The sequence below is a fragment of the Macaca fascicularis genome, chromosome 2, assembly GCF_037993035.2.
Source record: "Macaca fascicularis isolate 582-1 chromosome 2, T2T-MFA8v1.1".
Taxonomy (NCBI): Eukaryota; Metazoa; Chordata; class Mammalia; order Primates; family Cercopithecidae; genus Macaca; species Macaca fascicularis.
Window position 1 is genome coordinate 116,935,540 of NC_088376.1, and position 19,593 is coordinate 116,955,132.

At 48.6% G+C, this 19,593-nt stretch overlaps 2 protein-coding genes across 32 annotated transcripts in view; one reads left to right on the forward strand and one right to left on the reverse strand.

The window, feature by feature from the left end:
• CACNA1D (calcium voltage-gated channel subunit alpha1 D) overlaps positions 1-2,642 on the forward strand; it is a 326,154-nt gene extending 323,512 nt beyond the window's left edge. For 23 of the 24 annotated variants that reach the window (XR_012431265.1, XR_012431267.1, XM_005547396.5 and 20 more), the window contains one exon: positions 469-2,642. Coding sequence is in view for 21 of the 24 variants with exons in the window: in XM_005547396.5 (XP_005547453.1) it covers positions 469-762 (294 nt within the window). In the remaining 3 variants the exon portion in view is untranslated. The remainder of the gene's footprint in view (positions 1-468) is intronic. The other variant, XR_012431266.1, reaches the window with a different exon arrangement.
• Positions 2,643-5,669: 3,027 nt separating this feature from the next.
• The window catches only part of CHDH (choline dehydrogenase), a 31,347-nt gene continuing 17,423 nt past the window's right edge, over positions 5,670-19,593 (reverse strand). For 6 of the 8 annotated variants that reach the window (XM_045386055.2, XM_045386057.2, XM_045386056.2 and 3 more), the window contains 7 exons: positions 12,593-13,354; positions 11,785-11,936; positions 10,951-11,080; positions 9,790-9,924; positions 8,849-8,991; positions 8,251-8,353; positions 5,670-7,507 (listed from right to left, as the gene is read on the reverse strand). In XM_045386055.2, coding sequence (XP_045241990.2) covers positions 7,089-7,507; positions 8,251-8,353; positions 8,849-8,991; positions 9,790-9,924; positions 10,951-11,080; positions 11,785-11,936; positions 12,593-13,295 — 1,785 coding nt within the window. In that variant the 5' untranslated portion in view covers positions 13,296-13,354 and the 3' untranslated portion in view covers positions 5,670-7,088. The remainder of the gene's footprint in view (positions 7,508-8,250; positions 8,354-8,848; positions 8,992-9,789; positions 9,925-10,950; positions 11,081-11,784; positions 11,937-12,592; positions 13,355-19,593) is intronic. The other 2 variants (XM_045386059.2, XM_074032494.1) reach the window with 1 other exon arrangement.

The window sequence follows — 19,593 nt, forward strand, 5'->3', positions numbered from 1 at the left end:
CCCAGCTACTTGGGAGGCTGCAGCAGGAGAATCACTTGAACCTGGGAAGTGGAGGCTGCAGTGAGCCGAGATCACACCACTGCACTCCAACCTGGGTGATAGAGGGAGACTCCATCTCAAAACACACACACACACACACACACACACACAAACAAAAACTGGTCACCACCATTGATTCTCATAAATGAGCTGTGCTGGCATTATAGGTGCTGTTCCAGCATATGTTTCTAGTTTATACTAAATGTCTTTCCCCAGTGGGTTTCACTCTTGTTGGACCATGTGTAGTTTTTTAGCTCCGGGACATTTTCAAAGCCATTTACATTAGTTATTATGTATGAGGTCTAGAAAACATGATTGAGCTGCATCCCCAAAGCACATGGTGCAGTTAGCACTGGAGTTTTCTGTCATCCCCCTGCCCTGCAAAGCCTTATAACACCCCCATGCCATCCATCCCTCTTTCCTGTACAGGTCCTGATATCTGAAGGCTTGGGACGCTATGCAAGGGACCCAAAATTTGTGTCAGCAACAAAACATGAAATCGCTGATGCCTGTGACCTCACCATCGACGAGATGGAGAGTGCAGCCAGCACCCTGCTTAATGGGAACGTGTGTCCCCGAGCCAACGGGGATGTGGGCCCCCTCTCACACCGGCAGGACTATGAGCTACAGGACTTTGGTCCTGGCTACAGCGACGAAGAGCCAGACCCTGGGAGGGATGAAGAGGACCTGGCGGATGAAATGATATGCATCACCACCTTGTAGCCCCCAGCGAGGGGCAGACTGGCTCTGGCCTCAGGTGGGGCACAGGAGGGCCAGGAGAAAAGTGCCTCATAGTTAGGAAAGTTTAGGCACTAGTTGGGAGTAATATTCAATTAGACTTTTGTATAAGAGATGTCATGCCTCAAGAAAGCCATAAACCTGGTAGGAACAGGTCCCAAGTGGTTGAGCCTGGCAGAGCACCATGAGCTCGGCCCCAGCTGCAGGAAACAGGCCCCGCCCTCTCACAGAGGATGGGTGAGGCGGCCAGACCCGCCCTGCCCCATTGTCCAGATGGGCACTACTGTGGAGTCTGCATCTCCCATGTACCAGAGCACCAGGCCCACCCACCTGAAGGCACGGCGGCGGGGTGCAGGGGAAAGTTAAAGGTGATGACGATCATCACACCTGTGTCATTACCTCAGCCATCGGTCTAGCATATCAGTCACTGGGCGCAACATACCCATTTTTAAACCCTTTCCCCCAAATACACTGCATCCTGGTTCCTGTTTAGCTGTTCTGAAATACAGTGTGTCAGAACCCAGCTACCAGCGATCATTGTGAGGGCAATGGGACCTTACAAATAAGGTTTTCTGTGACGTCACTCCAGTTTACACAAGAGAATCTCACTCCGATGGTCGGTTTCTGACTGTCACGCTAAAGGGCAACTGTAAACTGGAATAATAATGCACTCGCAACCAGGTCAACTTAGATACACTAGTTTGTTTAAAATTATAGATTTACTGTACATGACTTGTAATATACTATAATTTGTATTTGTAAAGAGATGGTCTATATTTTGTAATTACTGTACCGTATTTGAACTGCAGCAATATCCATGGGTCCTAATAATTGTAGTTCCCCACTGAAATCTAGAAATTACTAGTATTTTTACTCGGGCTATCCAGAAGTAGAAGAAATAGAGCCAATTCTCATTTATTCCGTGAAAATCCTCTGGGGGTAAAATTTTAAGTTTGAAAGAACTTGACACTACAGAAATTTTTCTAAAATATTTTGAGTCACTATAAACCTATCTTTCCACAAGATATACCAGATGACTATTTGCAGTCTTTTCTTTGGGCAAGAGTTCCATGATTTTGATACCGTACCTTTGGATCCACCATGCGTTGCAACTGTCTTTGGTTTTGTTTGACTTGAACCACCCTCTGGTAAGTGAATTACAGAGCAGGTCCAGCCGGCTGTTCTGCCCCTTGGGTATCCATAGTTATGGTTTTCTCTGCTGCCCACCCAGGGCATTTTTTGCATCACTGGTGCAGAAATGCATAAGTGGATGGGGTACAGCAGCTCTTGTCCTCTGGGGACTGGTGGTGCTGCTTAAGAAATGAGGGGTGCTGGGGTGGGGGGGACAGAGGAAAAACATGGTGATCTATAGGATTGGAATGTCGGGGTCTGTACAAATCGTATTGTTGCCTTTTACAAAACTGCTGTACTGTGTGTTCTCTTTGAGGGCTTTTATATGCAACTGAATGAGGGCTGAAGTTTTCATTAGAATGCACTCACACTCTGACTGTATGTCCTGATGAAAACCCACTTTTGGATAATTAGAACCGTCAAGGCTTCCTTTTCTGTCAACAGAATTATGCCGACTGTCAAGTTACCTTGGCAGGGATTCCCTGCAATCAAAAAGATAGGTAGCAATTTTGGTCCAGGATTTTTAATAGTATATATACAACCTGTTAATGGATTTTTTTTTTTTTTTTTTTTTTTTTTTTGTAAATAACACCACTTTGTTATGAAGACCTTACAAACCTCTTCTTAAGACATTCTTACTCTGATCCAGGCAAAAACACTTCAAGGTTTGTAAATGACTCTTTCCTGACATAAATCCTTTTTTATTAAAATACAAAATGTTCTTCAGAATAAAACTGTGTAATAATTTTGTTATATTTGGGAGCTCTCCTTGCATAGAGCTGGCATTTGCCAGTGAGAGCCTCCGACGGGGCAGGTACTGTGCCAGGGCAGCTCTGAAATTATGCATATTCTCTCTTATCCTCCTGGTTCCTTCAGTGCCAATGGTAACCTAATACCAGCTGCAGGGAGCACCATTTCTCCTAAAGGGCTACACCACTGTCAACATTATCTTGGACTCTGTGTCTCTCTCTCCGTCGGGTCTTGGTCTTACTGTGTGGCTTCACATCAGGCCAAAATCGCCAGACCAGGACCCTAAGTGTCTGGTAGAGGCGATGATCTTTTCCAAAGTCAGTACTTACAAACTGGCGTTTTTACAGGCTGCACCACTTCCTAATATCTGTCTGCTTTAAGCCTGGTTCAACCTCTCATCGAATATTAAATTTTTCTTTGCAAGAAAAATTTGAAGTTGTAGAGCATGGTTTTTTGTTTTCCTTTGTCTTAGGGAAGTTTTAAGATGAAATGTTTTTCCTTTTTTATTCCCTCCCCACCTGAAAAATACACATTTTGTGTCCACAGGAATAATATATTTAGTTTCTTTAATCTTATGTTTTTCATAATCTCCCAAAATGTAAATGGCAGCTATGATTTCACTGTCAACTGGCAGCGAGAACCTCACTGAGAACCATCTCTGCTCAGCCTATGGACTCCGATACCCACCCAGACAGCTGGATCTCACTTCACCAGGTGGCACTTTCCAGCTCTATCCTAAGAAGTTTCAGAATTAGGCAAAAGCCAGGCATGGTGGGCTGTGAGGGTCACATTACCTCTCGGTGCAGGCTCACCTGTGTGAGATGGGACCAGGGCACCACTTTACTGCTGACCCTGCTATGAAAAAACTGGAGCAGTTTCACCTTGTGTACATATCAGCATCGTGTCTTTGCCAATTGCATTTCCTATGAAAGTTTTTACTGTTATGATGGGTAGCTGGCTGGTTTATAAAAACAGTTAGCTGACATCACGCACAGAGCCCCGACTCCCTGACTAGCCCACCCCAACTCAAAAACCGACTCCAGGGATGTTTTGTTGAAAAGGTTATTTCTCTAAAACAGAATTTCTTCTCCTCTCCTGGGGACTAGGAGGGCAGGAGAGAATGAGGAGCAGGCCTGGGCTCTGGTTCCAACATCAGGAGTGACAGGGTGGTCTCAGGGATGTCCTGTGGGGACAGCCTGGGCCACTAAACAGGGCCAGTAGAGATGGTATTTTATCTTTACAGAAATCTGTATTGGATCTGATGTTAAGATGGCTTATCAGCAGAAGCATGAAACCACTTCTGAGTGGTGGGACCCGGTTGGCTGGAGAAGAATCTGGTTTTTGTTGTTTTTTTGAGACAGTCTCACTCTGTCACCCAGGGTGGAGTGCAGCGGTGCAATCTCGGCTCACTGCAGCCTCCACCACTCAGGTTCAAGAGATTCTCCTGTATCAGCCTCCCAAGTAGCTGGGACTATAGGCGTGCATCACCATGCCCAACTAATTTTTGTATTTTTAGTAGAGACTGGGTTTCACCATGTTGGCGAGGCTGGTCTCGAACTCCTGGCCTCAAGTAATCCACCTGCCTCAGCCTCCCAAAGTGCTGGGATTACAGGCGTGAGCCACCATGCCCAGCCAAGAAGAATCTATTTGAATTCATGGAGATGATGTCTGCAACCTTCGCTACGAGCAGAAAAGACTAGATGTTTGGGTGCCTACAACTCCTGCTTCAGGAACTCACCATCTCCAGTTGGGCTGGCAGATGCTCTTGGCGCCCACGCAGCCCACCCCGTCCCCTATTCCATCAGGAACTGCCTTCTACTAGTGCAGCGGCTTCAACACAGGCTTCTGCAATAGGCCAGGGCTCTCAAGAGCACTGGGCACATGCGCAGCATTCTGTTGTGCGCTTGTGAACCGTTTTTGCAAAGCATGTTTCTCTGTTTTTAGGTACTGCAAGCTTTTTGCCAAGGGGCCCGATTCCCTATGAGACTGAAGATGGGGGGGTACCCTCTGTGCACCCCACTGTGTAGCAAGTGCCTTTCTCCCCCATGCTGGCTTCCTCAGCTGACAGCCTCTCCTCCTGGGGTGAAAGGCTCCCTTCATGGCAGGGGAACTCTCAGGTTCTGGACATATGACACTTCACCATCTTTTCTTTTGAGTCTCATTCCTGTTATGGCCAAATTGTGCGACTGTGTACAACATGACTAAGTATTTGAGAGTGAGAGAAGGGCCTGGGTGCAATCAAGCAGCACCCTCAATGGGCTCCTTACCACATGATGTCTTGCTTATTTTAAAATACAGCCACCAGACTGAACCCACTGTGGTCTCAGAGGCTGACACACCCATGGGACACAGAGATGGTAGAACTAAGTGACTGTCACCCTGCCATATCCATGCCTGTTCCAGAGAAGAAGGGTCAGCAGAGTCATGGTTGGCCCAGGACCATCCCCTGCCCCTGAATCCACACATGCTCTAGCAGGAGAGCTGCATGAGGCCCTCCCAGCCGTAGGCTGGCACCTCAACTCCTGTGCCTGCACTCCCGCAGGCAGCCCTGAGACCCAGGTGACTGATGGCCATGGACTGCTGCTGTGGGGCAGGTGGGGACCCTCCGTAGGATAAATAAGTCTCTTGGCCAGTTTAGAATTTTCTTTCTTGACCCTCTCTTGGAACAAAAATTTTTTTAAAAATACAGGTAAGATTAAACAAGAGCTGCTTAAGATTGTTAAAAGGAGAGGTGTGATGGGCGTCTTCCTTCTGCCTTTCTAGGTTTTCTCACAACTAAGTTGTGGCCGTCGGATCCCCTAGAGTCTGCATGCCACCTCAATCCTCTCAGATCCCAGCAAAGCCTGGAATCCCCCAATTTTCTCCCGTCCTTATTCTGAGCCTAGTGCAGATGCAGGTTTCCACGTAACAACGCTTTTCTTCTCAGACCTTGATGGTGGATGTGGATGTCTGGAAAAATCCAAGTGCATTTTATTTCCATTACCTTGTCAGAACAGTCTGGAGAAGGCATCTCAGTTCAAATGTAAGTGACTGGATCATTTTATTGAATGGTAAGAAATTTAAAGAGCAAAGAGCTGTTGTAAATGCTACTTGTATTTTTTTTCCTCCAAAACTCCAATCTTGAATTTATTTTTCTTTCACACAGGGGCATTTCTACAGAAACAGGGTGCATGGCTGTGCTTAACTGCGTTTTCCATCCTAGTCTGTTCCTGTGGACGTCTAGAGAATAAGAATTAACCATCCTTGTCCTCTGCTGGGATGGTTCAGGCTGCCAAGTCATTTCCCAAGCCCATTATGAGAGAGTCCTTTCTCGGGCTAGCTGCTTCAGTAGGAAACAGTGATCTGGTATGTGGGGTTTGCTCCGGGTTTCCGCATTTCTTGGTAAAAGGAAAACCTCTTAAATTGCTAAGTCATAAAACCTTAGGTAGTGAAGTCAAGTGGTATTCCCTCCAGACTCCTCTCCCATTGAATAAGATCCAAAAAAACTCAGGTTTTTTTTTTTTTTTTTTTTTTTTGGAGACAGGGTCTCACCCTGTCACCCAGGCTGGAGTGCAGTGGTGCAATCAGGGTTCACAGGAGCCTCGACCTCCTGGACTCAAGCCATCCTCCCGCCTCAGCCTCCTGAGTAGCTGGGACTACAGGTATACACCACCATGCCGAGCTAACTGTTTTCCAGAGACAAGGACTCACTATGTTGCCCAGGCTGGTCTTGAACTCCTGAGCTCAAGTGATCTTCCCAAAGTGCTGGGATTACAGGTGTGAGCCACTACACCTGGCCCCAGTTTAATAATAACCAGAGCCACACCCCTCTCAGAGTGACCCAGCCAAGCCCCCGTTACCTGCCTTACTCTGAGAATGAAATTAGGAAGCGAGAATGGAAAAGCCAGTTTTTCTACCAGCAGGCAACTTTCCCCTCTGAACAGGGACACTGGAGACTTATGTGCCAGCTGAGGCTGAACTAACTACTGTGTGACTCACTGCCTCAGCTAAAGCTTGCAACTCGAGGAGGAGGACGCCCCTTCCTTGGCGAACCCTCCGCGGGTCTGGCAGGCACCCAGCCTCTGTGCATGGCCTGGGAAGGAACCACTGCCCTGGGTTAGAGAATGCCATGTGAACACGAGACAAAGGATGCGGCAGGAGTTAACCATCCTCCCCTTCTGTCCCTCCAGGAGGCAGGGAGAAGCATCTGAGCCTGAATGCTGGCCTTCCCCAAATGGCCCACAGGGAAAGGCTGGGGAAAAGGAGCTCGATTCACTGCCCAGTACTTGTCTCATTTCCCAAGAATTTATCCAATTCTCAGCCACTGAGTAGGGTACCACCTGGGTCCCAGTGTGCTAGACAGTTTCAGGAAGGCACCTGGGAGCAAGGGCTGTGCTGGCCCTCTTGGCTTATCAGGGGGCTTCCCTGGTCATCCTCCAGCAGCAACTGTCTTAGCGCTGGGTGGCCAGCGTCCTGGGCTTGTAGACAGGGACATCTTTGTCCCAGAGTACAGGCCGCCCCTTGATAATGTCAGCTGCCTTCTCTGCGATCATGATTGTGGGGGCATTCAGGTTGCCGCTGACCACGCTAGGCATGATGGAGGCATCGACAACCCTGAGGTTTTCCACCCCGAGGACCCTTGTCTGCGGATCCACCACGGCAGTGGGATCGGAGGGCTGGCCCATCTTACAGGTGCACGAGGGGTGGTAGGCGCTGTCGGCTTTTGCCCGCACAAAGGCATCTATCTCTTTATCTGACTGAACGTGGCTTCCTGGCTGGAGCTCTTTCCCTCGGAACGGAGCCAGGGCTTCCTGTGCAAAAATTTCTCTGGTGAGCTTCACACACAGACGGAAATCCTCAATATCAGTTTCTGTCGAGGAAAAGAAACAGGTGAGGACCCCTCCTTTTGCCCGTGCTGGCCTCACTGGAAGATGCACAGCATGGAGAGGCTCTGTAAGCTGTCTGAGGGGATAGTGTTTGGGGATAAAGTTCAGGGCCGTGGGGGACTGAGCCAGCAGGCTGCTTGTCCCCTGTCCATAGCTGGTTAGACTGTACCGTGTAGCTCAAAGGTAGCATCCTACAAGGACACAGCCTGCCCAGAGGCTCAGGTTTCAATCAGGGGTCTGACTTATCGCTAGGGCAGGGATAATTACACACACCCTGCCCCTGCCACAGTGTGGCTGTGAGCACGCTGCAGCCATCGCTGGGCAAAACCCACCCAGTGGGTAGTGCTTGTTTTTGCTGCATGCAAGGAGGCAGGCCCAGGAATGACATTTGCTTTTAGAGGCTGCTCAGAGTGACAGCAGGAAAAATGCTCTACCTACAGACCTGGCACCTGCACGGCGCGGTCTCCCTGCACATCACAGCAGATTGTTCTGAAAGCTGCAAATCTCCCCTACTGTCTAAACCCCAGGACTTCATTTCTTTCACGTGTCCCGGGACACTACGGGGCTCCCTCTACAAGTTTACAGCCTAAAGTGATGGGGCAGGGGATGACAGAGGGTCACTTGTGTCTTGGAAAGTGTAGTCCAAGGGTATGATTCAGGGATAAGCAGGAACCCCACAAAGGCAATCGTTTGTTCAAGCCCAGAAAGACACAGGTGGGTGAATTACCTGTTGACAAGTAGTTGGGCTGGATCACAGGGTGGTCCTGGGGATTGGCACTTCTCAGTTTGAGCCAGCCCACACTTGTGCCCCGCACGGGCCCCACATGTACCTAGAAGAACACAGAGGAAGGAGTGATGGTCCCTCCATAGACATCCACAGTGAACTCCATCAACCCTGGTTTACCTGCAGGGTGGGCCTCTGCTTCCAGAATCAGTGGGGAGCAGATGCATGTTAGCATTTGTCCGCATGGTTTACCCACCTCCACGAGTGATTACAAACCACCTCAGTGAATCACTCTTTCATCCTGGCCTCATAGTCCATGGCTCAAAGCTTTCGGAGGTGGTGATCCCAGGGCCAAGACAGCACCCCCCAGTCTGTCCCACTTCTGGTGCTCGGTACCTAGTCTGCATGGAACAGTCATACCCTTGGCACGCACCACACAGACTGACACGCTGGGCAGCTGGAAGGCAGGGGACAGGCCTCTGTGTCCCCCACTCTGCAGCCATATGGCACCAGGGAGAATGCTGTCTTGGAAGATGGGAGCATCTTCCTTCCTGGTGGGAAGGAAACATCCTGAGAAGCTGAGGCTCCTCCAGCTGCTCACCTGGTAAGCCTCCTGCTGAGTGGGGACCCGCCCGTGGTCAATCACTTGGGATGGCAGGAAATGGAACTGGATGTCCGGGTGGGGGACCCCAGGCTGGCTGCGGATGAACCCACCTGTTTCCAGATGGGCTGTGGCTCCCTTCCCTGAGAAGCAGAAGAGGATGAGGCAGAAGAGCCAGTCAGGGCGTGGCAGGTGGGCCAGCTGCTCCTGGTTTCCCTCCTTTCTCCTGGCTGCTGCTCTTCCTTTTCCTGGACTCGCATGTGGAGTCCAGGACCCAAGTCCTGTCCACATCTGTTCACCTCCCACAGGGGTCTCACCCAGCACCACACCATGAAATGTCAGCTATTTGCCAAAAGGATGGCATCCGCTCCGCTCTCTACCTGGGCCAATTCTGCCACTGCCCACGCCACCTGCCTTACCGGCTCTTCCCACCGCCTAGCACAGCACACAGCACATAGCACATATCAGGTGTGTGAGAAATACAGGCTGAGTGGATGAGCAGGATTTCAAACTACCAGGTGCAGCTAGAAATCAAATGGAAAAGGCTGCAAAATGAATGCTGATTCTGCAGTCTAGCCCCAAAGTCTCCTCTCTCCACCTTTCTCCTGGCTCCTTGGACCTCACCTGCTGTCCAGCACAAGGCCATCCCTGCCCATCTGTAAGGAAGAGCAGCCCCTAAGCCCTGAGGAGTCTCACCTCCAGCAGGCCCTGGGCAAAGTTCCTTGGCATGTGCTATTGCTTCTGGTCCTCGTTTCAACCTGTCAGGTTGCAACTGTGCCTCCCCATTTTGAAGATGAAAAACTGAGGATCAGGGCTAAGGTAAATGGCATAGTTCAGCATCAAACCCAGCGCCCAGTGGCCAGAACCCTTGTTCAGCTCCTCAGGAAGGAGGTCTCAATGCTCAGACAGTCTCCTCCCAGGTTACTGATGAGCGCGCTTACCTGTGAATTTCCAGAGCCACTCCAGACCAATGCAGACCTTCTGCAGGGGCTTCTGTGCTGAATGGAGGGTGATAGGGTGGGTGCATGCCTGCTGAATGTAGATCTCCAGGTGGTCTTGCAGGTTCTGGCCAACCCCTGACACGGGAAGGAGTGGTTAAGAAAATGGCTACCAAGGGGGCTCAGCTGCTTCTCAATATCCCCCTGGTTTTGAAAAATTCTTTCCTATTCACTTATCTTCTGGACCAGCTCCTGCTCAGTCCCCTGGTCTCAGCTTAAAGACCGCCTCCAATAGACACCACTCTTGCACTCCTGGCCAAGTCTGGCCTGCCTCAGATGCTGCCAAGGCCACCTGTCCTTGTCACTCACTCCCAGGACAGCTTCTGGGTGCCCCTTGTCAGCCCTGCTCAGCAGCCCCCTATGTGAGGGCAGGGCCTACGTCTTCAGCAGGCACTGCTTGGTGAGCGGTCGCTGGATGGTGATGGCCAGAGGGGCAGACAGCAGCCTCACCCTCACGACAGCGTGGAAGCAGCCCTGTCGTGCCACGCAGCCCTTGCATGAATTCATCCAAGCCTATTGGGACACTGGGAAGGTCACCGTCATGAAGCAGCACTTCCCCGGGCCCCTCATGATGAAGCCTAAATGCACAAAGGCCCAGCTCTCCCGGAGTGGGGTTATCAAGCAGGGCAAGAGACACAGCCCGGCCCTCAAGAGCATCAGAGACAGTTTATAAAATAAAATTTATGTCTTAACATGAAGAGCAGGCTCTGGAGCACAGAGCTGACCTCATTCATGCTCAGGGCAGCCAGCGAGTGCTGTGGATGGAAGGATGAGACCTGGACCCCTCTTGCCATAGAGTTGCCCTGGTGACACGCCCATGCCCGACCCAACGGGGCTTCATGGGCAGATCCTCGCTGCTGCAGGGTGCCCTTCTCCAAGTGAAATAGGACGGCCACAGGAGGGAGAAGGAAAACAATGCAAGAATTGGGCCCCAGGGCTGACAGTGTCCAGTGAGGCCTGGGAAACCTTCAGGCTCACGGGGACGATGTGACAATTCCAAGGATCACTGACTGCCACCACCTCCCCACTCCATGCTAATAAGATACAGTAAGCCATTTGTTGAGCAGAAACAGCCTCTGGGAAGCAGTAAGGAAGGGGGCTCACCAGGTAGGTGGCATACCACAGGGATGCCCAGTTTCTTGAGGTCATCAGCATTCCCGATGCCAGAGAGCATGAGCAGCTGTGGAGAGTTGATGGCACCTCCACTCAGAATCACCTCCTTGCTGGCGTAAGCCTGGAAGAGGTCCGGCCAGGTCACTCCCTGAAAAGCCAGCTGTTCCCCTGACTTACAGACCAGCGCCCCTGCTCTAGCCAGCACCATGAGAACATGGCCTTGGGATGTGGAATCCATGTGACACACCCAACAGGCCCCAGAGCCAAGGAGAGGAAGCTCACTGAGTCACTATTTGAAAGCAACCAGCAGGTAACTACAGCTAGACAGTAGTGATGGCCTTAGAAACAGGAGGGGAGGGCTTACATGAGATAAAGCAGGCATTCAAGTGAGTGGTAGTGAGTGGTTAAAGAGAGCAAGCAGTGAACCAGATCTACACGTGAAGCTGCAGAACGATCCGACCCCCTGCCCACACCACAGAAATAGAGTACGATCACATTTATGGGTTCTAAAACCTCTAGTGTAAACCTATAGCTTTCTGTGAGGTCAGTGCCCTGAAATGGTGTGGAAGGTACTGGGGGAAAGCTCTGAATTAAGCATGGCACACGGGCACTGATACCACAGGCCCTTTCTAGGTGGCAGGACTGGGGGCTTCCTCACCTCCACCAGCCCACTGCCATCAGCGACTCGCCCCTCCCCCACGCCAATCACAGGGATGAGCACGTGGGGCTGGAGGTGTGAGGGCGTGACTCCTGCCCACTCTGAGCTGGACCAGCAGGGTCACTGCCCACCCCCTTCTGCCAGGATCCCAGCTGCAGTCCACTCACCCTGTGGCTCTGGCCATTCTTGACATATTCCACACCCACTGCACGGATGCCCTCAAACAGCACCCTGCTCACAAGTGTCTGGGCCTCGGCCTTGAGGTTGGTGCGGCTCAGTGCTGGGTGCAGGTAGGCACAGGCTGCACTCCACCGTTTGCCTGCAGGATGGAGTGAGGTGGTCAGGCACGGCTCTGCCCTCCCGTGGCACCTGGGCCGGAGGAAGGAGCTGGAGAAAGTGGATACGCCCAGCTCTGACTGCAAGTCCCACCTTCAAAGTAAAGCTGAGACATAAAGACCCTGCCCTACTGAGTCCACATCTGCCTGGGGTCCCCTGGACGCAGGTGGAAAAGTACCCTTCACCCTCAAACGGGGACGCAGAGACCAGGAGCACGGCCAGAGGGGTGAGAGCCTTCAAGAGGCAGGCAGGAGCTCCGGGTCAGCCCTGGCTTGCCTCTGTCCTGTTGTGAGCAAGGCCCTTCACCATGCTGTGCCTCGGTTTCCCCATATGCAAGTTCCTAGAGGACTTTAGGCTCTCTGTCCAGAGAGCTGATTCTCTGTTATCCACACCAACACGGGCCAGAGGCGCAGAGAACGCCTAGGGTCACCATCCTGGGTCACTCTCAAGACTCTGGGTTGTACTCTTGGGGGGTATACTAAGCCAGATCTCTTCCCGCTCGTGCCAGCCTCAGTCTGCCCATGCCTCCTGACCATGCTGGAGCCAGGAGCCAGGAGCCATGGGCTGAGATGGGTGGGGCTGGGGTAAGGGGTAGTGCTTTTAAAGAAAAGGCAGGCGGATGGGAAGGGAGGCCGCTACCTTCATGGATGGTCATGTCCATCCAGCCGAAGCCCTCCTGCTGGAAGCCATTCATGTCCTCGGTGAGCGGGTAGCCGGCCTGCTGTGCGGCCTCCAGGAATGCGCAGTGCAATGGGTGGTTGGTCTTGCCCCGGGACACCCGCAGCGGGCCATCAGCGCCCCGGTACCGGCTGGCGCCCAGCTCGTGGCCCTGCGCCTTGCGGAAGTAGGGCAGGCAGTGCGCGTAGTCCCAGCCACCGGCGCCCTGGCGCTGCCAGCGCTCGTAGTCCTCGGCGTGCCCACGAACGTAGACCATGGCGTTGAGGGATGAGGAGCCGCCCCAGACGCGGCCGCGTGGCCAGTACAGCACGCGGCCGTCCAGGCCCTGCTGCGCCTCTGTGTGGTAGCACCAGTTGTACCTGTTGTCACACAGGTTGGCCACCAGGGCCGCGGGCATGTGGATCCTCCACAAGAGCCGCTTGCTCCCCGCGCGGACATCCTTGGGCCCCGCCTCCAGCAGCAGCACGCGCTCGGCAGGGTCCTCTGTGAGCCTCCCGGCCAGCACGCAGCCCGCCGAGCCCGCGCCCACCACCACGTAGCTGTACTCGTCCCGGCTCTCGGAGCCCGCCCTGGCCAGGGCCCGGGCACCCAGGGGTTGCTGCTGTCCCAGGGCTCCCCGTGCCAGGGCTCCAGGCCGGCCCAGGCCTCGCAGGAGACACCACATGCTTCTATCTAGCCCAAGTCCTTGGATCCACGGAGGGGAATGAGATGACTCACTTCTCCCTGAAACAGGAAAAGGGGCTTTAAAAATCTTCACTCCGCACGCACGTATGGCAAAGTTTCAGGGTATGCTTACCAACGGCCTGCCGGGGCAGGGTGCAGCAGGCCCAGCCCCAGGTGGCTGCTCAAAGGAACTAGGAGGAGGAAGTGAGGGAGACACAGAAATTTCAGAACTGTTTTGTGTGTACCAGGATGGACAGGCACAGGGCAGGGGGTGGGGCAGCAGAAAGGCCCCTCCCCCAACTGAGGGGTAAAATGCTTCCCTGTGCCCTGTGTATGAACCTGGAGACTGGGCTGGAGTTCGCCTGCTGGAAGGCAGGGGAGCGAAGGGCTTTCCAATGGAGAAAGAAAACAGAGTACTTGCACTCATCCCTTCAAGACAGCTGGCTCAGCCCCTACCATGTGCTAGGCACTGTTCCCTGCCCCACCCAGTTCCTGTAGCAATACACAGAAAGACATCTGCTCTCAAAACAGATGGTTTAGGGCCTGGGAGAAGGACAAGACTTAAATAACTGAAGGAAGATCAGCATGAGAGGCACAAGACTGTAGCGCTCAAAGCCTTTGACCCAAGGGGCCATGGAGTGCACTAGAGGAGTTTTAAGCAGGGTCAGGATCAGAGCTACACTCTTCAAAGATCACTCTGTAGAATGCTAGCGTTTAACAAAAATGGCAACAGCTTTGAAAGGGCCCTTTCCTAACAATGTTCAAATCAATCCCAGCATAGTGCACAGAGGTAGGAAAAAAAAACAACAGGATATGTCATGAAAACCTCCACTGAAAAGAACACCTGACAACACCCCACCCATGAGGCTCAGACCAACAAGGCCTTCCCAAGACTGAGTCTGAAACAAAAAGAAACCCTGATAAATCTCACCACTCGTTCCACAAGCCCTGCATCAAGTAACAGCAGCCTACCACTGGAGTGCAGAGGCTTGTTCTCCTCCTCCTCCCCACTGTTGCACAGGCATAGGAGACAGGTGGCGGGGCTTCCTGAATGGTATGTCTGAGGCTGCTGGAACACTGAGAAGAACTCTTCAGCGCTCCAAGCCCCACACCACTCCCCCACCAGACTGACAACACTCCACACTGACAACCCAACAGAATGAAAGACAGGTCCTTTGCTAGGCATACTGTTTACCTCAGTCTCCACTATCCTGTTACACACAAGGTCTAGCATTCAATAAAAAATCAGGATACATTCCAAAAAGCAAGGCAAATAATCAACAGAAACAGACAAAGGAGTAATGCACCCAGATGTTAGAACCCATCAAACAAGGACTTTAATCAAGGTGAACATTATAAAAGATATAATTGAAAAGGTGGACGACATATTGAACAGATAGGAAATTTCAGACAAGCATTGAAAACTATAGAAAAAAACATAAATGCAAGAAAAAACACAGTGTTAGAGATGAACAATTTTTAATTGAATGTAGCACAGAAAAGAATCTGGAAATATAAAGAGGGGAAGAGAGAAAAAACAACTCTGGAACAATATCAAACTAAAGTACGGATAACTGGAGTCTGAGAGGGAAATAGTGGGGAAGGAGAGCCAGGGGGAAAGAAGAACAGACAGAGAACAAGGAAGGAGAAATATTTGAAGAGATAATTGCTGAGACTTTCCCAAAAGTAGTGCAAGACAAAACACCATGGATTCAAGAAGATTAGAGCATCTCAAGCAGGATTAGTACAAACAAAAACACATCTAAATACATCATAGTTAAGCTGCTGAAACTTTGAAATAAAGAGAAAATCATCAACATAGCCAGACAAAAAACATATGCAGAGGAATAAATATAACAATGACAGCAAAATTATCAGAAAACATGCAATCCAGAAGATAATGGAATGACAACTTTAAATACTAAAAGGAAAAAAAAAAAAAACCTCTAGTCCTAGTTTACTGAAATTGAAAAGTTATCTATACCCAGGAATACATCTTTAAAAATAAAGTAGATGATAATTTAGATGAAATGGACTAATTCCTTGAAAGATACAAGCTGCCAAAACTCACACAAGAAGAAAGACACTCCAAATAAGCCAATATCTATTAAAGAAATTGAATCAACAATTGATAACCTTCCAAAACAGCACCAAGCTTGACTAAGCTCACTGGTGATTTCTATCAACCATTTAAGGAAGAAATTATACCAGTACTGTACAGTCTCTTCTAGAAGACAGAAATAGAGGGATTACTTTCTGACTCATTCTGTGAGGCCAGCATCACCCTCATAACAAAACCAGACAAAGACATTACAATAAAAAACACTAAGACCAATATCTTTCATGAACATAGATAAAAACACTCAACAAGAATATTAGAAAATTGAATCGAAGTATGTATAGAAAGAATTATATACCACAACCAAGTGGGCTTTATCTCAGGTATGCAAGACTGGTTCAACATTCAAAAATAATCAACAGGCTGAAAAAGAAAACTCACATGATCGTATTAACAGATGCAGAAAAAGCATTTGACAAAATTTAACATCCATTAATGATAGAAACTCTCAGTAAACCAAGAGTAGAAGGAAACTTCCTCAACTTGGTAAAGAATATCTACAAAAACCCTACAACAAACATCATACCTGATGGTAAAAAAACTCAAAGCTTTCTCACTAACCAGGAATGAGGCAAGGATGTCCTTTTGAACCACTCCTTTTCGGTATTTTACTGGAAGTCCTATCTAATGCCATAATACAAGAAAAGGAAATAAAAGGTACACAGATTGGGAAGGAAGAAATGAAACTGTCTTTGTTTGCTAATAATATAATTGCTTATGTAGAAAATCTAAAAGAATCAACAAAAATTCCTGGAACTAATAAGCAATTATAGCAAGGTTTCAGGATACAAGGTTAATCTATAGAAGCCAATGGCTTTCCTACATACCAACAACAAATAAGTGAAATTTGAAATTAAAAACACAATACCATTTAAATTAGCACCCCAGGCTGGGCACAGTGGATCATATATTCCCAACACTTCGGGAGGCTAAGGTGAGACAATCACTTGAGGCCAGGAGTTTGAGACCAGCCTGAGCAACATAGCAAGACCCCATCTGATATGGTTTGGATTTGTCTCCCTGCCCAAATCTCTTGTCGAATTGTAATCACCAATGTTGGAGGACATGACTGGTTTACAGGGGCAGACTTCCCTCTTGCAGTTCTCATGATAGCAAATTCTCACGAGATCTGGTTGTTTACAAGTGTGTGGCACCTCCCCTTCCTCTCTCTCTTCCTACTGCTACAGCCACGTAAGACATGCCTGCTTCCCCTTCGCCTTCTGCCATGATTGTAAGTTTCCTGAGGCCTCCCCAGCCATGTTTCTTGTAAAGCCTGTGGAACCATGAGCCAATTAAATCTCTTTTCTTATAAATTACTTAGACTCAGGTAGTTCCTTATAGCAATGAGAGAACACACTAAATATACCATTTCTACAAAAATAAATAACTAATAATTAATTGGGTGTGGTGGTGCATACCTGTAGTCCTAGCTTGAGGCTGCAGAGAGCTATGATTGAGCCACTGCACTCCAGCCCTCCAGCTTGGACTACTGCACCTCCACCTAAGTGATAGCAAGACCCTGTCCCTAAATAAATATAAGCATCACAAAGAAACACTTAGGTATAAATCTAACAAAATATGTACAAGATCTATATGAGGAAAACTATGAAACCCTGATGAAATTTAAAAACTAAATAAATGGAGAGATACCTCATGTTTGCAAACTGGAAGGCTCAATATTGTCAAGATGTCAGTTCTTCTCAACTTCATCTATAAATTCAATGCAGTCCCAGTCAAAACCACAGCAAGTTATTTTGTAGATATTAACAAACTGGTTCAAAATATATGTGGAGAGGCAAAAGACCCAGAATGGCCAACACAATACTGAAAGTGAAAAAGCAAAGTTGGAGGACTGACACTACTCAACTTCAAGATTTACTATAAAGTTACAGTTATCAAAACAGTGTCATATTGGTGAATAGATCAATGGAACAGAACAGAGGGCCCAGAAATAGACCCATATAAACATAGTCAACTGATCTTTGACAAATCAGCAAAGGCAGCACAATAGAGCAAGAAAAGTCTTCTCAACAAAGGGAGCTGGAATAACTAGACATACACACACACACACACACAAAGCAAATACAAAGACCTTACACCCTGCACAAAAATTAACTCAAAATGGATCACAGACCTAAATGTAAAATATAAAACTATAAAATTCCTTGAAGATAGTAAAGGAGAAATAATATCTAGATGACCTTGGGTTTGATGATGACTTTTTGTATTATAACACCAAAGGCACAGCCCATGAAAGAATTGATAAGCTAGACTTCAATCAAATGTGAGTTTTCTACTTTGCTAAAGCCACTATCAAGAGAATTAAAAGACAAGTCACAGACTAGGAGTAAATCTTTGCAAAAGATATATCTTATAAAGGACTACTATGTAAATACACAAATAAATATATTCTTAAAACTCAATCAGATAATCTGATTAAAGTATGGCCCAAAGACCTTAACAGCCACCCCACTAAAGAAGAGAGACAGGCCGGGTGCGGTGGCTCAAGCCTGTAATCCCAGCACTTTGGGAGGCCGAGATGGGTGGATCACGAGGTCAGGAGATCGAGACCATCCTGGCTAACACGGTGAAACCCCGTCTCTACTAAAAAAAATACAAAAAAAATTAGCTGGGCGAGGTGGCGGGCGCCTGTAGTCCCAGCTACTCGGGAGGCTGAGGCAGGAGAATGGCGGGAACCCGGGAGGCAGAGCTTGCAGTGAGCTGAGATCCGGCCACTGCACTCCAGCCTGGGCGACAGAGTGAGACTCCATCTCAAAAAAAAAGAAGAGAGACAGATGGCAAAGATGCATATGAGAAGATCCTCCATATCATATGTCATCAGGAAAATTCAAATTAAAACAACAGTGAGACACTACTACACACATATTAGAATGGTCAAAATCCAGACACTGACAACATCAAATGCTGACAAGGACATGAAGCAACAGGAACTTTCATTCATGGCTAGTGGGAATGCTAAATGGTACAGCCGCTTTGGAAGACAGTTTGGTGATTTCTTGTAAAAATCAACACACTCTTACCATATGATCTAGCAATTGTGCTCCTTGGTATTTACCCAAAGGAAGTGAACACTATGTCCAAATAAAAACCAGGAAATAAATATTTACAGCAGTTTTATTCATAACTGCCCAAAGCTGGAAGCAACCAAGATATCCTTCAGTAGGTGAACGGATAAATAAACTGGTACATCCAGACAATGGAATATCATTTAGTGCTAAAAATAAATAAGCCAGGAAGAATGAAAAAAACAAGGAGGAAACTTAAATGCATATTACTAAGTGAAAGAAGCCAATCAGAAAAGGCTACAAACCGTATGAGTTCAACGACATTACATCCTGAAAAAGGCAAAACTATGGAGACAGTAAAAGGATCAGTGGTTGCCAGGAGTTTGGATAGTGATAAACAGGCAGACCAAAGAGGATTTTGAGAGTGGGAAACTACTCTGTTTTCTGTACAGTGGTGAATACAGGTCATTATATATTTGTCCAAACCTATAGAATGTGCAATACCAAGAGTGAACCCTAATGTAAACTATGGGCTTTAGGTGATAATGATGTGCCAATATAGGTTTATCATTTGTAATAAATGTACCACTTTAGTGGGAGGATGTTAATGGGAGGATTATGTATGTGTGGGGGCAAAGCTTATACAGGAAAGCTCTTCACCATCTTCTCAATTTTGCTGTGAGCCTAAAACTGCCTTTTTAAAAAGTATTTTAAAACTATAATAGAGCCTGACTCCATTTTTGATGTTTGACTACTGACAGCTTTCAAGCTCCATTCCTCCCTCTTCCCCTATTGCCCCACACCTGGGCAAGTGAATGAAAAAGCCCTGGCACTCCTGCCCGGAGTATCAATGGGGAGGTTCAAGTCATGCAAATCCAATTCATGTGTGGGATTCTCACCTTGACTCCACTCCCAAACTATACTAAAAACCAGGAACACTCGCCCCTTCCTTCACAGACTAGCCATCGCAGACCAGCCTGGGTGCTTGCCCTGCTCTCCCTACAAAGCCCCATTATGTGAGCAGTAAACCTTATCATAGCCACTTGGTAATGTGTGTGATGTCATTAGTCTCAACATTCAAACCAACCTTGGGTGGTGGGGGGTTGATCCCATCCTCCATGGGTAACCACAAGACAAAACAATACCACTTACAA